This window comes from Scyliorhinus torazame, chromosome 8 (assembly GCF_047496885.1).
Source record: "Scyliorhinus torazame isolate Kashiwa2021f chromosome 8, sScyTor2.1, whole genome shotgun sequence".
Lineage (NCBI taxonomy): Eukaryota > Metazoa > Chordata > Chondrichthyes > Carcharhiniformes > Scyliorhinidae > Scyliorhinus > Scyliorhinus torazame.
This window is the reverse complement of record NC_092714.1, coordinates 228,596,136-228,613,371: the sequence shown is the minus strand read 5'-3', so window position 1 is coordinate 228,613,371 and position 17,236 is coordinate 228,596,136. Positions and strand designations below refer to the sequence as shown.

Below are 17,236 nucleotides of genomic sequence, written 5' to 3'. Positions count from 1 at the left end.
CCCCCTTATTGCTTTTCTAGTTGTCCTCTGCTCGCTTTTAAAGGCTTCCCAATTCTCTGGCTTCCCACTAATTCTCGCCACTTTGTACGCTTTTTCTTTAGCTTTTATGCTGTCCTTGACTTCCATCGTCAGCCATGGATGCCTTGTCCTCCCCTTTGCATTTTTCTTCCTCCTTGGGATGAATTTCTGTTGTGCCTCCCGAATAACCCCCAAAAACTCCAGACATTGCTGTTCCACTGTGTTCCCTGCTCGGCTCCTTTTCCAATCAACTCTGGCCAGCTCCTCCCTCATGTCTTTGTAGTTACCCTTATTTAATTGTAATACCGTTACATCTGATTGCAGCTTCTCCCTCTCAAACTGCAGGGTAAATTCTATCATATTGTGGTCACTGCTCCCTAAGGGTTCCTTCACCTTAAGTTCCCTAATCATTGCACATCACTAAATCCAGAACTGCCTGTTCCCAAGTAGTCTCTGTCACAAGCTGCTCCAAAAAACCATCTCTTAGACATTCCACAAATTCCTTTTCTTAGGATCCACTACCAACCTGATTTCCCAGTCCACCTGCATATTGAAGTTCCCCATGATTATTATAATATTGCCTTTTTTACATGCCTTTTCTATCTCCTGATTTATTTTCAGCCCCACCTTCTGACTACTGCTAGTGGGGCCTGTACATAACTACCAGGATCTCCCATCAGGGTCTTTTTACCTTTGCGATTCCTCAACTCTGCCCATAGAGATTCTATGCCTTCTGATCCTATATCGCTCCTTGATATCGATTTAACTTCATTCCTTACTAACAATGCAACCTCGCCCCTTTGCCCATCTGCCTGTCCTTTCGATAGGACACATATCCTTGTATATTTAGATCCCAGCCCTGATCCCCTTGCAGCCACGTCTCTGTGATGCCCACAACATCGTACCAGTGTTTCAACCTGGTGTTGTAAGACTTCTTACTGTGCTCACCCCAGTCCAACGCCGGCATCTCCATATCATGCGTGCATTTAGGTACAACACCCTCAATCCTACATTGACCACCTCCCTTTTCATACTTGTCACCTTTTTTGCTCTGCCTGTTGTTCTTTTATTTTGGTTCTCTATTTCCCCTTCAGTTATTACACCTTCTATGCTCACATTCTGGTTCCCACCCCCCCTGCCATACTAGTTTAAATCCTCCCGGTGAATTTAGCAAACCTCCCAGCCAGGATATCAGTGCCCCTCCAGTTTAGATGTAACTGTCCTTCATGTACAGGCCCCACCTGCCTCCGAAGTGATTCCAATGGTCCAAAAATCTGAAACCCTCCCTCCTACACCACCAGTTTAGCCACGTGTTTAGCTGCACTGTCCTCCTATTTCTAACCTCACTGGCACATGCACAGGGAATAATCCTGAGATTACAACCCTAGAGGTCCTGCTTTTTAGCTTACTGCCTAACTCCCTGAACTCCTGCCGCAGGACCTCATCATTCTTCCTGCCTATGCAGTTAGTACCTATGTGTACTACATCCTCTGGCTGTTCACCCTCCCCTTCAGGATGTCCTGTGTTCGTTCAGAGACATCCTTGACCCTGGCACCAGGGAGGCAACATACCATCCTGGAGTCTCTTTCACGTCCACAGAAGTGCCTATCTGCCCCTTACTATAGAGTCCCCTATAACTATCGATCTCCTGCACTTTGCCCTCCCCTGCTGAGCAACAGAGCCAGTTGCGGTGCCACTGTTCTGGCTGCTATTGTTTTCCCCTGATAGGCTATCCCCCCCAACAGCATCCAAAACGGTATACCTGTTAGAGAGGGGGACATCCACAGGGGATTCCTGCGCTGACTGCCTGCCCTTTCTAGCGGTCACCCATCTGTCTGCCTGCACATTGGGTGTGAACCACGTCTCTATAACGCCTATCTATGAAGCGGCTGCCACCTGCATGCTCCTAAGTGCATCCAACTGCTGCTCCAACCGAACCACGCGGTTGTGAGGAGCTGCCATTAGTTACACTTGCTGCAAATATAGTCGACCGGAACACTGGAAGCGTCACAGATCTGCCACATCTCACAGTTGGAGCACTGCACCCTGCTGAGTGACATTTAAGTACTAGTTAGTTAATTTAAAACAATATTTGAATTATTGTTAGATTGAGTTACAATTAACTATATGGCTCTGACACTAGATTTTTACTGTAAAATTAAATGCTAAATACTAATCTCTGCCCTCAGGTTTAGTTACTCCTCTACCTAGTTTATTGATAAATTTTAATTAGATATTTTTTCAATGTTTTTTTTTCAAATTTAACAGATCTCTCCCTGCAGATTAACAGTTACAAGCCAGAAGAAGGAAAACAAAACAGGGAAAAATCACCTCCTCCCACTCTGCACCGAATTACCTCACTTCATCAAATTACCAAGTTTCAACCTCACTCTCGCTGTCTCCTCACTCAGGATATCTCAACTTCACCGTGCGCAAAACTTACTGAGTGCGCTTTGTGTCTGTGTTTATATAGAACTCAGTTAAACAAGATGACTCCAACTATTTACAGAAGAAGAATGGAATTCAATACAATTCACACATTTAGCCACTAATCAGGCTTCAGGTGACTGAGACTGCATAACGCAATTAACCCCCCAAAACAGGCCCAGGGCGGAACCACAACTATCAAGAGGGGAAAAGAGGAGAGGATCGACAACAATAAAAACATGTTCAGACTATGGTCAAGCCCATAGAAAGAGGAACTCTCATGACATCCAATTATTAGGCACCCTGGCTGATTTCCTCCTCCCTGGCACAAGTGCAAAACCCCCCCTAAACCACCAGGCCCGATCAGGATAAATATCAACACAATACTATCCATGATGTGGAGATGCCAGCGTTGGGCTGGGGTGGACACAGTAAGAAATCTTACAACAACAGGTTAAAGTCCAACAGGTCTATTTGGAATCTCTAGCTTTCAGAGCGTAGCTCCTTCATTAGGTGAGTGAAAAGGTAGATTACACAAACACAGCATAAATAGACAAAGCCAATGAAGCAAGATGATGCTTTGAATGTGAGTTTTTGCAGGTAATTCAGTCTTCAAAGGTCCAGACGGTGCAACTGGAGAGAGGGATAATCACAGGTTAAAGAGTGCAAATTGTCTCAAGCCAGGCCAGTTGGCAGGATTTTGCAAGCCCAGGCCAGATGGTGGGGGTTAAATGTAGTGAGATATGAATCCAAGATCCCGGTTGAGGCCGTACTCATGAGGCATGCACACATAAAATAAAAATTAAAAATAAAAATGTTTCAATTCAAACAACGAAGAAATAAAAACAATTCAGAAGTTTCAATCAATCAGTTCCTGGGGCGGAGTCAGCGGTTATTGCCCCTGTTCTCTGAAGAAGAGTCACATGGACCTGAAACGATCCAGGCGGAATTCTCCCACCTGGGATGCCAGTGGTGGGGACCGGGAAGGGAAGTGTTTCCCTCTGCAGAGGACAACGGGAAACCACACCACGTTTCCGACCCAAACTCATTAATTATGCATACGATGCTTTACTGCCATATTCCGTGGCGGGACAGCCTAACCACACTGGTACAACAGTAAAATTTTGGGCCCGAATAGGAACCTTCTATTTTCAACGGTAGATTTCAATATGATTAGTAAACAAGCAAATGCCATTCAAGTATGTGTTTCAGCTGAATACACGATGAACTGTTCCATATCTTTGAAAAACCTTCATGGCAGTGTTCACGAACTTAACATTTAACAAATTAAAAACCATGTATCAGTTGAGCTTTACCTCGTGGAACCACTATGTCAGCCAGTCGCATCGTTGGTTCAATGTACTGTTCAAAGGATGGCTTGACAAATTTGTTGTACTGCTTGATGGCTACTTCAATGTCACGCCCCCGCTCTAATACATCTCTACGTAGGCGTCGGACTAATCGAATATCAGAATCTGTGTCGACAAAAATCTTCATGTCCAATAGCTGCAAACACAAGGCAGCATTTTGAACAAAGCATTACTCTCATTTGTAAGCATAAACAAGATACTATATTTTTTCCAAAACAGCTTCTCCTTGAGCGAGCAACTGAATGTGACCTTTTAAGAAATACATCAAACCTGAGAACTATGGATAAAACACATGCTCTTTATTTTTAAAGGTTAAATTTATAAAATTATTATTCCTGTGTGGTTATTTTCCTATCAGCATGGATGACGACATCATCCTCTTTATTTAATTGCCATCACTAACGTCCTATCTGTGACCGCAGGTTTTTCCTTGGTTAGTTTTAAATTTCAGTCAGTTTGCAGAACCTTTTCAAAACATCTTGTACACTGAGTGGGGCAAATATGAAGGTAATAGTTCTATCAACACCTAATACTAACACATAACCTGAACATTTGATTTAATAGAGCATGCTTTCCTTTTATACCAATTTGATTATGGTTGCATTCATAGTAAACATCAGGGGCGAAATTCTCCCCAAACGGCGCGATGTCCGCCGACTGGTGCCCAAAACGGCGCCAATCAGACGGGCATCACTCCGCCCCAAAGGTGCGGAATGCTCCGCATCTTTGGGGGCCGAGCCCCAACATTGAGGGGCTAGGCCGGTGGTGGAGTGATTTCCGCCCCGCCAGCTGGCGGAAAAGGCCTTTGTTGCCCCGCCAGCTGGCGCGGAAATGACATGTCGGGGTGGCGCATGCGCGGGAGCGTCAGCGGCCGCTGACAGTTTCCCGCGCATGCGCAGTGGGGAGAGTCTCTTTCGCCTCCGCCATGGTGACCGTTGCGTAGGCGGAAGGGAAAGAGTGCCCCCCACGGCACAGGCCTGCCCGCGGATCGGTGGGCCCCGATCGCGGGCCAGGCCACCGTGGGGGCACCCCCCGGGGTCAGATCACCCCGGGCCCCCCCCCAGGACCCCGGAGCCCACCCACGCCGCCTTGTCCCGCCGGTAAATAGCTACTCTAATTTACGCCGGCGGGACAGGCAATTTATCGGCGGGACTTCGGCCCATCCGGGCCGGAGAATCGAGCGGGGAGGCTCGCCAACCGGCGCGGCCCGATTCCCGCCCCCGCCGAATATCCGGTACCGGAGACTTCGGCAACCGGCGGGGGCGGGATTCACGGCAGCCCCCGGCGATTCTCCAACCCGGCGGGGGGTCGGAGAATGACGCCCCAGTTTTGTAAATGGATGAAATAGAAATCAAGATTCTAAAAATATTATCACCGTGCATTTTGACATGGCTGCAGTTACAAAGTTTTCTTCATTCAAAAAAACACATGTCAGGTTTCACATTGCCTTCTTAATAAAGGGTTTGCAGCAAGTGAAGTGACAGACTGTGGCGGTGTGATTCTCCCAAGTGGAACAAAGCCCCATTGTGAGTGCGTTTAGCCGCATGTTCTTAGAAACACAAGCTATTCAACGCAACTCGCGTTGTTTAAGGGGCCTGAACGGGGACTGCATGGCCGAGGCTGCACACAGCCCTGCTTTGTACAGTGGGGAGCTTTGCTCGCCTGAACTCCCCAGTGTAGCGCGATTTTGGGACGAAAGGTCTCGAAGCGATCCCCGACCTCCTCCACCAATTCCCCCCCCCCACTCATCCACCAACAACCCCCCCCCCCCCCCCCCAATACAGGACAGCCACAGCCCGATCATGCCCACACATACAAATGCCAGCTTGGCACCTTGGCAGTTCCCATGCCAGTCTAACACTGCCAGTGTGCCCAGGTGGCAACAGCAGTGCCAGGGCACCGCCCTGCTCAAAGGGCATGCAGCTGGGGGTCTCGGATCCCCTGGGAGACCCCCACGAGTGGCGTTCTGTCTCGGAGGCGAAAGCGATGAATCCCAAAGCATCAGGGGCGGAATTATCTGATAATGACCCGACGCCGGCGAGAAAACGGGCCCGAATGACTCTCTGGACTTTCCTGGAGGGGCTTGCAGTTTTGAAGGGGGCTTGCAGTGCTCCGGAATACTCTACGCAGTTCCAGCTGCCGATATGGGGCCCTGCACCTCCGGCCGCAGGTCCGCACAACAGGGCAGACCCACACAGCGGGCCGGCCCCGACAATATAGGCACCGCACCGACCGCGTGCGTGCGATTGGCAGCGATTCTTCGGTCCCCGCGATTGCGACGCGGAGGCTCAGAGAATCCTGGCCCAGGTACAATGACCAAAGAACAAAGAAAATTACAGCACAGGAACAGGCCCTTCGGCCCTCCAAGCCTGTGCCGACCATGCTGTCCGTCTAAACTAAAATCTTCTACACTTCCTGGGTCCGTATCCCTCTATTCCCATCCTATTCATGTATTTGTCAAGATACCCCTTAAATGTCACTATCGTCCCTGCTTCCACCACTTCCTCCAGCAGTGAGTTCCAGGCACCCACTACCCTCTGTAAAAAACTTGCCTCGTACATCTCCTCTAAACCTTGCCCCTCGCTACCTAAACCTATACCCCTAGTAATTGACCCCTCTAACCTGGTAAAAAGCCTCTGACTATCCACTCTGTCTATGCCCCTCATAATTTTGTACACCTCTATCACGTCGCCCCTCAACCTCCGTCGTTCCAGTGAGATCAAACCAAGTTTATTCAACCGCTCCTCATAGCTAATGCCCTCCATACCAGGCAACATCCTGGTAAATCTCTTCTGCACCCTCTCTAAAGCCTCCACATCCTTCTGGTAGTGTGGCGACCAGAATTGAACACTATATTCCAAGTGTGGCCTAACTAAGGTTCTATACAGCTGCAATATGACTTGCCAATTCTTATACTCAATGCCCCGGCCAATGCATGTCGTATGCCTTCTTGACTACCTTCTCCACCTGTGTTGCCCCTTTCAGTGACCTGTGGACCTGTACACCTAGATCTCTCTGACTGTCAATACTCTTGAGGGTTCTACCATTCACTGTGTATTCCCTACCTGCATTAGACTTTCCAAAATGCATTACCTCACATTTGTCCGGATTAAACTCCATCTGCCATCTCTCCGCCCAAGTCTCCAAATGATCTAAATCCTGCTGTATCCTCTGACAGTCCTCATTGCTATCTGCAATTCCACCAACCTTTGTGTCGTCTGCAACTTTACTAATCAGACCAGTTACATTTTCCTCCAAATCATTTATATATACTACGAACAGCAAAGGTCCCAGCACTGATCCCTGCGGAACACCACGAGTCACAGCCCTCCAATCAGAAAAGCACCCTTCCATTGCTACTCTCTGCCTTCTATGACCTAGCCAGTTCTGGTATCCAGGGAATCAGCACATTAGTGAGACTAGCTGTCTCACTCTAATATGCAGATTTGCCAAAAGGTCATCGTGCCCAGAATGGGGGAAATTTACTATGCAACGTCTCGTGAGATCGTGTTGGATCTCGCATGGCGTTGCGAACCGGGTAGATCACAGGAGTGGGGTCTCCTGGCTTTTAAATCGGCCATGCTGCACCGTGGCGAGCTGCTTTTCCGGCACAGTGTTGCCATTGGATCGCGCCCTTGTGTTGAGTTCGAGGAAGTGACCAGACAGGAGGGTAAAGAAACAATAAGGCTGAATAACGTACTCTATGTACACTGCTAGATACGTCACCTCACAGGCGTGAGAAACAGGTTTCTCCCAATGGAGGCAAACACCAGAGTCTGCAAAGCGATTGAGTACCATGTCAAAGTTATTCAGCTGGTCCCGGTCTCAGGTCGTCCGCGCGGTAGGCCCCCCAATATGTTCCTCATTACACTCTGGAAAACGGCGCAGGCTGATGACACTCCAAAAGAAAACCTGGCGTATTCATACAGCCCCCCACTCCAGATCCAGCACCAACTGGAGGTGGATACAGTTCATGTTGAGTTTGGTGAATGAGTGAACTCCACTGAGCTTGGCATAAAGGTCCTCGATCCTTGGCATGGGATAATGGTTCAGTTTGGAGACCCTGTTTAGGGTCATCTTATAGTCGTCACAAAGGCGCACGGTGCCCTAGGGCTTCAAGACGGGGATGACTGGCAAACTTGTCCAGGCGGATGATCCCTAAGTCTTTGAGACGATTGAATTCTGCTTCCACCTTAGGCAGCAGCACATAAGCAACTGGGCGAGCACGGAAATATATCGGCTGCGCTTCAGGATCCAAGTGAATTTTTGCTATGGCTCAAGGATGGAGTTCTAGAGGCTCCTGCGTCATCCGGCCCTGCCGGTCCTCCCCATTGTCTGCACCATAGTGTGGACATGCTCTGCAGTGGCTTGGCAATGTCCACCTGCGCTTGAGACAGGCTCCACAGTGCACTGGCAATGTCCACCTGCATCTGGGACATGCTCTCGAGGCTCTCAGCCATGGCCGTCACTGACTGTGCCATGCCTTCGACACCATCACTCATGGAGCTCATATTATGCTCCAGGCTTTCCACTGCTGTCGCTACCCTAGCAATGTTGGTCTCGGTTCCACGCATTGCCGGCGCCATCTCCTGCCCCCGTAGCCTTTGGGACTCCTCCAATCGGCTAGGCACTTGCCAGAGTGTCGCTGACATCCCCTCCTGAATCTCACAGCCATGCCCCAACGTCTGTATCAGCTCCAGGCCAACTTTGTCCAGAGGCTCGGCATCTGACCTGGATGATGTTGAGGCCTGGGTTCCACCAGACCTCCGACTGCTGACTCCCTCGGATGTTCCTGCCTCCTCTCAATGTGCCACAGCAACTGTGTGGTGCTCACCAGATTGTGCCCAGAAGCCTGACCTCTAATGTTGCCCACCGAGGTGTGTGTCTCTGCGCTGATGGAAGGTGGGGGTGAGAGCTGTTACATATCGATGGTGGCATGCACGGAGCTCTCCTCCGAGTTGTTCTCTTGGAAGACGGAGGGAGTGGGGAAGCAGGCCCAGATGGCCCAGCCCCATCTGCTGGAGATCCTGTGAGAGAAAGGGCATGTGGTCAGTGAGAAGGAAGAATCATCATGTCTGGCATGATATAACTCAGCTGGGTGAAGGGGCAGCGGGTCCTCATCTCTGCAGCGCAGGCCAACCTCGCTGTTGGTGACTGCTCTACCCTTGGTCAATCCCGCAATCTCCTGGGCCTGTTCCTCCCGATGTCATGATGTCCGGCACCCCTTCATTATCCGGGGGTAGAGTGTGTCCTGCCTCGCCTCCACGGTGTCCAGCAACCTGGCCAGGTCAGCATCCCCGGAGCAAGATGCAGGTCTCCTTGGTGACATGGTTGCGTGCTGACCGGAGTGTGCTCGGAGAGAGCGTTTATGTGCTGTTCCCCTTTGTTAGCGGGGAACTGCCGGGCATGGTCCAAGCAATCAGCTGGCGGGACAGTCAGGTAGCACAGTGGTTAGCACTGTGGCTTCACTACTCCAGGGATCTAGTTCGATTCCCGGCTTGGGAGTCCAGACGTTCTCCTCGTGTCTGCGTGGGTTTCCTCCGGGAGCTCCGGTTTCCACCCACAAGTCCCTAAAGACGTGCTTGTTAGGTGAATTGGACATTCTGAATTCTCCCTCTGTGTACCCGAACAGGCGCCGGAGTGTGGCGACTAGGAGATTTTCACAGTAACTTCATTGCAGTGTTAATGTAAGCCTACTTGTGACAATAAAGATTATTATTATTTCCACTGTGAAGCCCATGGGAGATCATTTCCGGCACTAATTGCCATTAGATACCGGCCGTGATCGCGCTGGCCCAGCTGCCAGGAAGCAGCCAGGAAGTCGTGCCAGCTACGGCACTTAGTGTTTCACCTGTTAGAGCGTACCCAATAATGATCTGACATGAAGTAAGTGTTGGCTGTGCCAACTCAGGGAATAAGTTTAAAGAATTAAACTGCACACATAGAATTATCCTCAGGATAGCACTAAATTTCCAGTTCACTCAGAGAGTCTTTAAAATGGTTGATTCTGAAAATGGACAAATAGGGTGAACCAATAAAACATGGGGCTAAATTTTACATGGAGATGTATTCCATGCCTCGGATAAATGTAATCCCTGCCCCCCGATAAAGCAGCCTTAATCGATTCAGAGTTGGCCTTGCGCTCCCATCTGGGAGGAAGTCCTGCCCTGGCGAGTAACTGGCCAATCTGATTGGCTGGCAGGTCTGTTGTCCCAATTGCAATGGGACTGAGCAGTGGTCACTGCTGGGACTAACGGCAGTCCCGAGGAAGAGTCAAGAAGCCCACACTCAGAGGTAAGTCTGGTATTTAGGGTGGGTGTGTCTAGGTGACCCCAGTAAGGGGGGGGTGACGCGAGTTGGATTAGGTTAGAGAAGCCATGGGTGAGAATTAAAGAGGAGTCTTATCCTGGAAGGAAGGGGTTCCACGAATGGACAAAGGGGAGCCTCTAAAGGAAGCATTCCTTTGCCCGATAGTAGCCCATTCGATGTAAGCTGCCAGGCTATCTGCCTTGTATCCATGTTCCAGATATGGGCTCACTAGGCTGTCTAATCCCTCCCTGGTCTGCTATAATATGGGAGAAAGATTGAGGTTGAATGAGAAGTTGATGGGGCTTTATTTTACAATTGCCGCACTTTCAAATATGTTGTCAGGAAAATGACAACAGGCGGAGGGGATGGGGGGCGGGGGGGGGGGGGGATGTAAAATCCAGCCCAGCAGCTTATTATATTTGACTAGGTGTCCATTTGTTGCACTAATTTATGGTCATTTCATGATGAACCCAGCAAGTCATAAAAGTCCTCTATTGCTTTGCGTTAAAAAAAACTCACCAACATAAAAACTGACCTAAAAAGGATATCCAAATAGCTAACTAGAATGGCTGGTAGCTGAAAGTGAAATATTATTTTGTTTTTACAGAAACAAAACTACACTTACGGCATTTTATATCACAAAATGTAATCTGGATTTAACGTCTTCATCAAGTTATCACTGTTGTTTACAACCGCGTTAATCAATTTTAATGATTTTAGCACTTAATTATCAAATGTAAAACCTACACTATCACATTGAAACATCATCAGGTTATTTGGCAATGAAAGAATCAAATTAGTTAATCACAGGTTCATATAGGGTGACACTTCATCTAACTATGCCGAATGAATAATCTGCTCCAATGTTAGAAAGCACACATTGACAACAAGCTAAACAAAACTAAATTAAGGCCATTCATGTATAGAAACTGTTCCTCCAGACTAATAATTTAGTGAGTTACATTCAAATATTAGCAGATTAATAGAAACAGAGGGCAGATTTTTTCCAACCTGGTGGAGGAGGGTGCCAGTATGCATATGGGGTGGAAAAGTCCCAGAAGATTATATTGGATTGGGATCATGATGTTATCCTGCCCTCTTGAAACTTTCCCCGGAATGAGTTTGAAGGTGGTCAGGGTCCTTGGATTTTAAGAAGTTGTTGAGGTAGTTATAAGGCAATTAAAATCTGTTTTAAGCCCTAATCCTAGATTTCCCAGCCATGGGACTTGCTTTCCAACCTGTCAGCCACATGCCTGGGTTTCCGAGGCAAGTACACAGCAGGTTTCTTCAGTGAAACTGACAAGTTGGGAAGAATTTGATTAGTTACACTGAAGAGCTCCAGCCGTGGTCATTAAGATACTGCTGTTCAAAGCACTGCTCTCAGAGAGCACTTTCATTGTTTGATAAGTGATTGCCAACTTCTTGGAAGGCAGTTCACCTGTCCAGTATTGCACTCATCTCCAGCTGCCTTTCCCTGCTACCAGTCTTCAGCACGGCATGGGAGCAGATTTTGTATCTCCACTTTCACCTCTGCTAAAGGTCAAGTGGAGGGACCAGATCATCACCCATTGCTCCAGCAGCCAGAGCAACACCAGCTGCATTCTCCTCAGCAGCATGATCCCCCCCCCCCCCTTAAACAGGGCAGATGGGCTGGATACAGAGACCCATGGAAGGAGGCAATACCCCCAGCAGGTAGGCTATACAGGCAAAGGATCAGCTCTCTCCACATCTGAGTGGACGTGCCTCAGGAAGCTCAGGCTCTCAAAAACAGGTCGCTGTAGACACCTGCAGCCTCCTAGAACGAGACCTTCTTCCACATGGAGCAGTGGCTGACAATGCACCTGTCACTAGAGGGCCACCTCACCAAACATTTGGGACTAAGATGAGAACATTCTGTCCAGAGATGTCATCAGAATTTCTGATGAAAAGGCATCAGCCTAAAACATTAACTATGTTTCCGTCTTTGCAGAGTTGTTTGACCTGCTGAGTATGTCCAGCATCTTCTGGTCTTATTTGAGATTTACAGCATCTGCAGCATTTTGCTTCTCATTATATTTATATGCTAGTGCACAACATCATACCACTCATTTCCCTACCATTTTGTTTCCCTCCTCCTGGCTTGTAACCGTTAATCTGTAGGGACAGAACCAGACAGCATCCTTTGAAGGTAAGTGATTCTTATTTCTTTTTCAAATTGTGCGGGGAAAAACCTGTAAGTGACATCACAGTAAAGCTGTGACCTGATTGGCTGGTTGGGAATCTGTTAAATTTGAAAAAAAAAATAATATTGCAAAAAAATCTAATTGATTAACTAGATAGTAGAGTAACTAAACCTGAGGGCAGTGATCGGTATTTAGCATTTAATTTGACAGTAAAAATCATCTAGCGTCAGGGCCATATAGTTATTTGTAACTCAATCTAACAATAATTCAAGTGATTATTTTAAATTAATTAATTAGTGCTTAAATGTCACTCAGCGGGTTGCAGTGCTCCAACTGTGAGATGTGGCAGATCTGTGACGCTTCCAGCGTTCTAGTCGACTACATCTGCAGCAAGTGTAACCAATGGCAGCTCCTCACAGACCGCGTGGTTCAGTTGGAGCAGCAATTGGAGCACTTAGGAGCATGCAAGTGGCAGAAAGCGTCATAGATAGCAGTTATGGAGACGTGGTCACACTCAAGGTGCAGGCAGAGAGATGGGTGACCACGAGAAGGGGCAGGCAGTCAGTGCAGGAATCCCCTGTGGCTGTCCCCCTCTCGAACAGGTATACCGCTTTGGATACTGTTGGGAGGAACAGCCTATCAGGGGAAAACAGCAGCAGCCAGAGCAGTGGCACCACGGCTGGCTCTGATGTTCAGCAGGGAGGGTCAAAGAGCAGAAGAGCAATAGTCATAGGGGACTCTATAGTCAGGGACATAGATAGGCACTTCTGTGGACATGAAAGAGATTCCAGGGTGGTATGTTGCCTCCCGTGCCAGGGTCCAGGATGTCTCAGAACGGGTAGCGGGCATCCTGAAGGGGGAGGGCAAACAGGCAGAGGTTGTTGTACATATTGGTACTAACGACATAGGCAGGAAGGGGCATGAGGTCCTGCAGCAGGAGTTCAGGGAGCTAGGCAGTAAGTTAAAAGACAGGACCTCTAGGGTTGTAATCTCGGGATTACTCCCCGTGCCACGTGCCAGGGAGGCTAGAAATAGGAAGATAGAGCATCCAAACACGTGGCTAAACAGCTGGTGTAGGAGATAGGATTTCCGTTATCTGGACAACTGGGAGCTCTTCCGGGGCAGGTGTGACCTGAATAAGAAGAACGGGTTGCATCTAAACTGGAGAGGCATAAATGTCCTGGCCGCGAGGTTTGCTAGTGTCACACAGGTGGGTTTAAACTAGTATGGCAGGGGGGTGGGTACCGGAGCAATAGGTCAGAAGGTGAAAACATTGAGGGAGAACTAGGGAATAGGGCCAGTATGGCTCTCAGGAAGAGCAGACAGGGAGATGTTGCTGCAAACAACTGGACTGGTGGCCTGAAGTGCATATGTTTTAATGCAAGAAGTATAATGGGTAAGGCAGATGAACTTAGAGCTTGGATTAGTACTTGGAACTATGATGATGTTGCCATTACAGAGACCTGGTTGAGGGAAGACAGGATGGCAGCTAATCGTTCCAGGATTTAGATGTTTCAGGCGGGATAGAGGGGGATGTAAAAGGGGTGGCGGAGTTGCGCTACTGGTTAGGGAGAATATCACAGCTGTACTTCGGGAGGACACCTCAGAGGGCAATGAGGCTATATGGGTAGAGATCAGGAATAAGAAGGGTGCAGTCACAATGTTGGGGTTTACTACAGGCCTCCCAGCAGCCAGTGGGAGATAGAGGAGCAGATAGGTAGACAGATTTTGGAAAGGAGTAAAAGCAACAAGGTTGTTGTGATGGGAGACTTCAACTTCCCCAATATTGACTGGGACTCACTTAGTGCTAGGGGCAGAGTTTGTAAGGAGCACCCAGGAGGGCATCTTAAAACAATATGTAGACAGTCCAACTAGGGAAGGGGCTGTACTGGACCTGGTATTGGGGAATGAGCCCGGCCAGGTGGCAGAAGTTTCAGTAGGGGAGCATTTTGGGAACAGTGACCACAATTCAGTAAGTTTTAAAGTGTTGGTGGACAAGGATAAGAGTGGTCCTAGGGTGAATGTGCTAAATTGGAGGAAGGCTAATTATAACAATATTAGGCGGGAACTGAAGAACCTAGATTGGGGGCGGATGTTTGAGGGTAAATCAACATCTGACATGTGGGAGGCTTTCAAGTGTCAGTTGAAAGGAATTCAGGGCCGGCATGTTCTTGTGCGGAAGAAGGATAAATTTGGCAAATTTAGGGAACCTTGGATAACGAGAGATATTGTAGGCCTCGTCAAAAAGAAAAAGGAGGCATTTATCAGGGCTAGAAGGCTGGGAACAGACGAAGCCTGTGTGGAATGCAAGGAAAGTAGGAAGGAGCTTAAGCAAGGCGTCAGGAGGGCTAAAAGGGGTCACGAAAAGTCATTGACAAATAGGGTTAAGGAAAATCCCGAGGCTTTTTACACGTACATAAAAAGCAAGAGGGTAGCCAGGGAAAGGGTTGGCCCACTGAAGGACAGGCAAGGGAATCTATGTGTGGAGCCAGAGGAAATGGGCGAGGTGCTAATTGAATACTTTGCATCAATATTCACCAAAGAGAAGGGATTGGTGGATGTTGAGTCTGGATAAGGGTGTGTAGATAGCCTGGGTCACATTGAGATCCAAAACGACGAGGTGTTGGGTGTCTTGAAAATATTACGGTGGCTAAGTCCCCAGGGCCTGATGGGATCTACCCCAGAATACTGAAGGAGGCTAGAGAGGAAATTGCTGAGGCCTTGACAGAAATCTTTGGATCCTCACTGTCTTCAGATGATGTCCCGGAGGACTGGAGAATAGCCAATGGTGTTCCTTTGTTTAAGAAGGGTAGCAAGGATAATCCAGGGAACTACAGGCCGGTGAGCCTTACGTCAGTGATAGGAAAATTACTGGAGAGCATTCTTCGATACAGGATCTACTCCCATTTGGAAGCAATTGGACGTATTAGCGAGAAGCAGCACGGTTTTGTGAAGGGGAGGCCGTGTCTCACTAACTTGATAGAATTTTTCGAAGAGGTCACAAAGATGATTGATGCAGGTAGAGCAGTCGATATTGTCTATATGGACTTCAGTAAGGCCTTTGACAAGGTCCCTCATGGCAGACTTGTACAAAAGGTGAAGTCACACGGGATCAGGGGTGAGCTGGCAAGATGGATATAGAACTGGCTAGGTCACAGAAGGCAGAGAGTAGCAATGGAAGGATGCTTTTCTGATTGGAGGGCTGTGACTAGTGGTGTTCTGCAGGGATCAGTGCTGGGACCTTTGCTGTTCGTAGTATATATAAATGAGTTGGAGGAAAATGTAACTGGTCTGATTAGTAAGTTTGCAGATGACACAAAGGTTAGTGGAATTGCGGATAGCGATGAGGACGGTCAGAGGATACAGCAGGATTTAGATCGTTTGGAGACTTGGGGGGAGAGATGGCAGATGGTGTTTAATCCGGACAAATGTGAGGTAATGCATTTTGGAAGGTCTAATGCAGGTAGGGAATATATAGTGAATGGTAGAACCCTCAAGAGTATTGACAGTCAGAGAGATCTTAGTGTACGGGTCCACAGGTCACTGAAAGGGGCACACAGGTGGAGAAGGTAGTCAAAAAGGCATACGGCATGCTTGCCTTCATTGGCCGGGGCATTAAGTATAAGAATTGGCAAGTCATGTTGCATCTGTATAGAACCTTAGTTAGGCCACACTTGGAGTATAGTATTCAACTCTGGTCGCCACACTACCAGAAGGATGTGGAGGCTTTAGAGAGGGCGCAGAAGAGTTTTACAAGGATGTTGCCTGGTATGGAGGGGAGTATCTATGAGGAGAGGTTGAATAAACTTGGTTTGTTCTCACTGGAACGACGGAGGTTGAGGGGCAACCTGATAGAGGTGTAAAAAATTATGAGGGGCATAGACAGAGTGGATAGTCAGAGGCTTTTTCCCAGGGTAGAGGGGTTAATTACTAGGGGGCATAGGTTTAATGTGCGTGGGCAAGGTTTAGAGGAGATGTACGAGGCAAGTTTTTTTTACACAGAGAGTAGTGGGTGCCTGGAACTCGCTGCCAGAGGAGGTGGTGGATGCAGAGACGATAGTGACATTTAAGGGGCATCTTGACAAATACATGAATAGGATGGGAATAGAGGGGTACAGACCCAGGAAGTCTAGAAGATTTTAGTTTAGACGGGCAGCATGGTCGGCGTAGGCTTGGAGGGCCGAAGGGCCTGTTCCTGTGCTGCACTTTTCTTTGTTCATAAGCAACAATGCGTTAAAATGCCTGAGCCATTTTAAATTCGAGGCTGCGATGCCACCATCTTAAGACTGTTGCATTTAGGAGTGATATACTTTGTTTCTCCCAAAGAACCCAGCACCAGCTTAATAAAAACCATACTCATTAAGCTTTGTCACACTTCAAAAGAGGTTAAATAGGATCCGATAGAGATTTTCTAATTGCAGTATGTTTTGAACACAGAAAGGTTGTTACCAGGTGGATTGGAATTCATTAACAGGGAGGCATATACTGAAAATTATTACACAGAAGACAATCATGTCGGGTGTTAGGAATAATTAATTAATATGAATGGTTATTAACACATGGAATACCTTATATGGAATTCTGAGGCAGAACTCTCACATCGTTTGAAAGGATATTTGAAAAAGATAGAAGCCAAGGGCAGGGAAATAGGATCGTAGAAGATATTTACAGTTGTCGAGCTAGAACCAGTACAAATGTAATGGGTCAAATGGTTTGCTTCCCTACACTTTTTTAATAAATGCTTTTATTATGCCATTTATATAAATGTACACGCACACATCAAACACAACCAAAACCAAAAAGTGAACAAACAGGAAATCTTATAACAAATAAATAACCAACATCGCAGCGCCCCGCCCTCTCTGCTGTTCCCCGCCACCCACTCAGCCTCCTTTTTTTTTTAACCCCAAAGTCCCCGCCCCCCCCCCCCCCCCTTGCCCCTCCCACCCC

At 47.9% G+C, this 17,236-nt stretch overlaps 1 protein-coding gene across 5 annotated transcripts in view; it reads right to left on the bottom strand.

The window, feature by feature from the left end:
- The window catches only part of LOC140428432 (uridine-cytidine kinase-like 1), a 163,304-nt gene that overhangs the window by 76,724 nt on the left and 69,344 nt on the right, over positions 1-17,236 (bottom strand). For all 5 annotated transcript variants that reach the window (XM_072514877.1, XM_072514873.1, XM_072514875.1 and 2 more), the window contains exon 6: positions 3,762-3,951. In XM_072514877.1, coding sequence (XP_072370978.1) covers positions 3,762-3,951 — 190 coding nt within the window. The remainder of the gene's footprint in view (positions 1-3,761; positions 3,952-17,236) is intronic.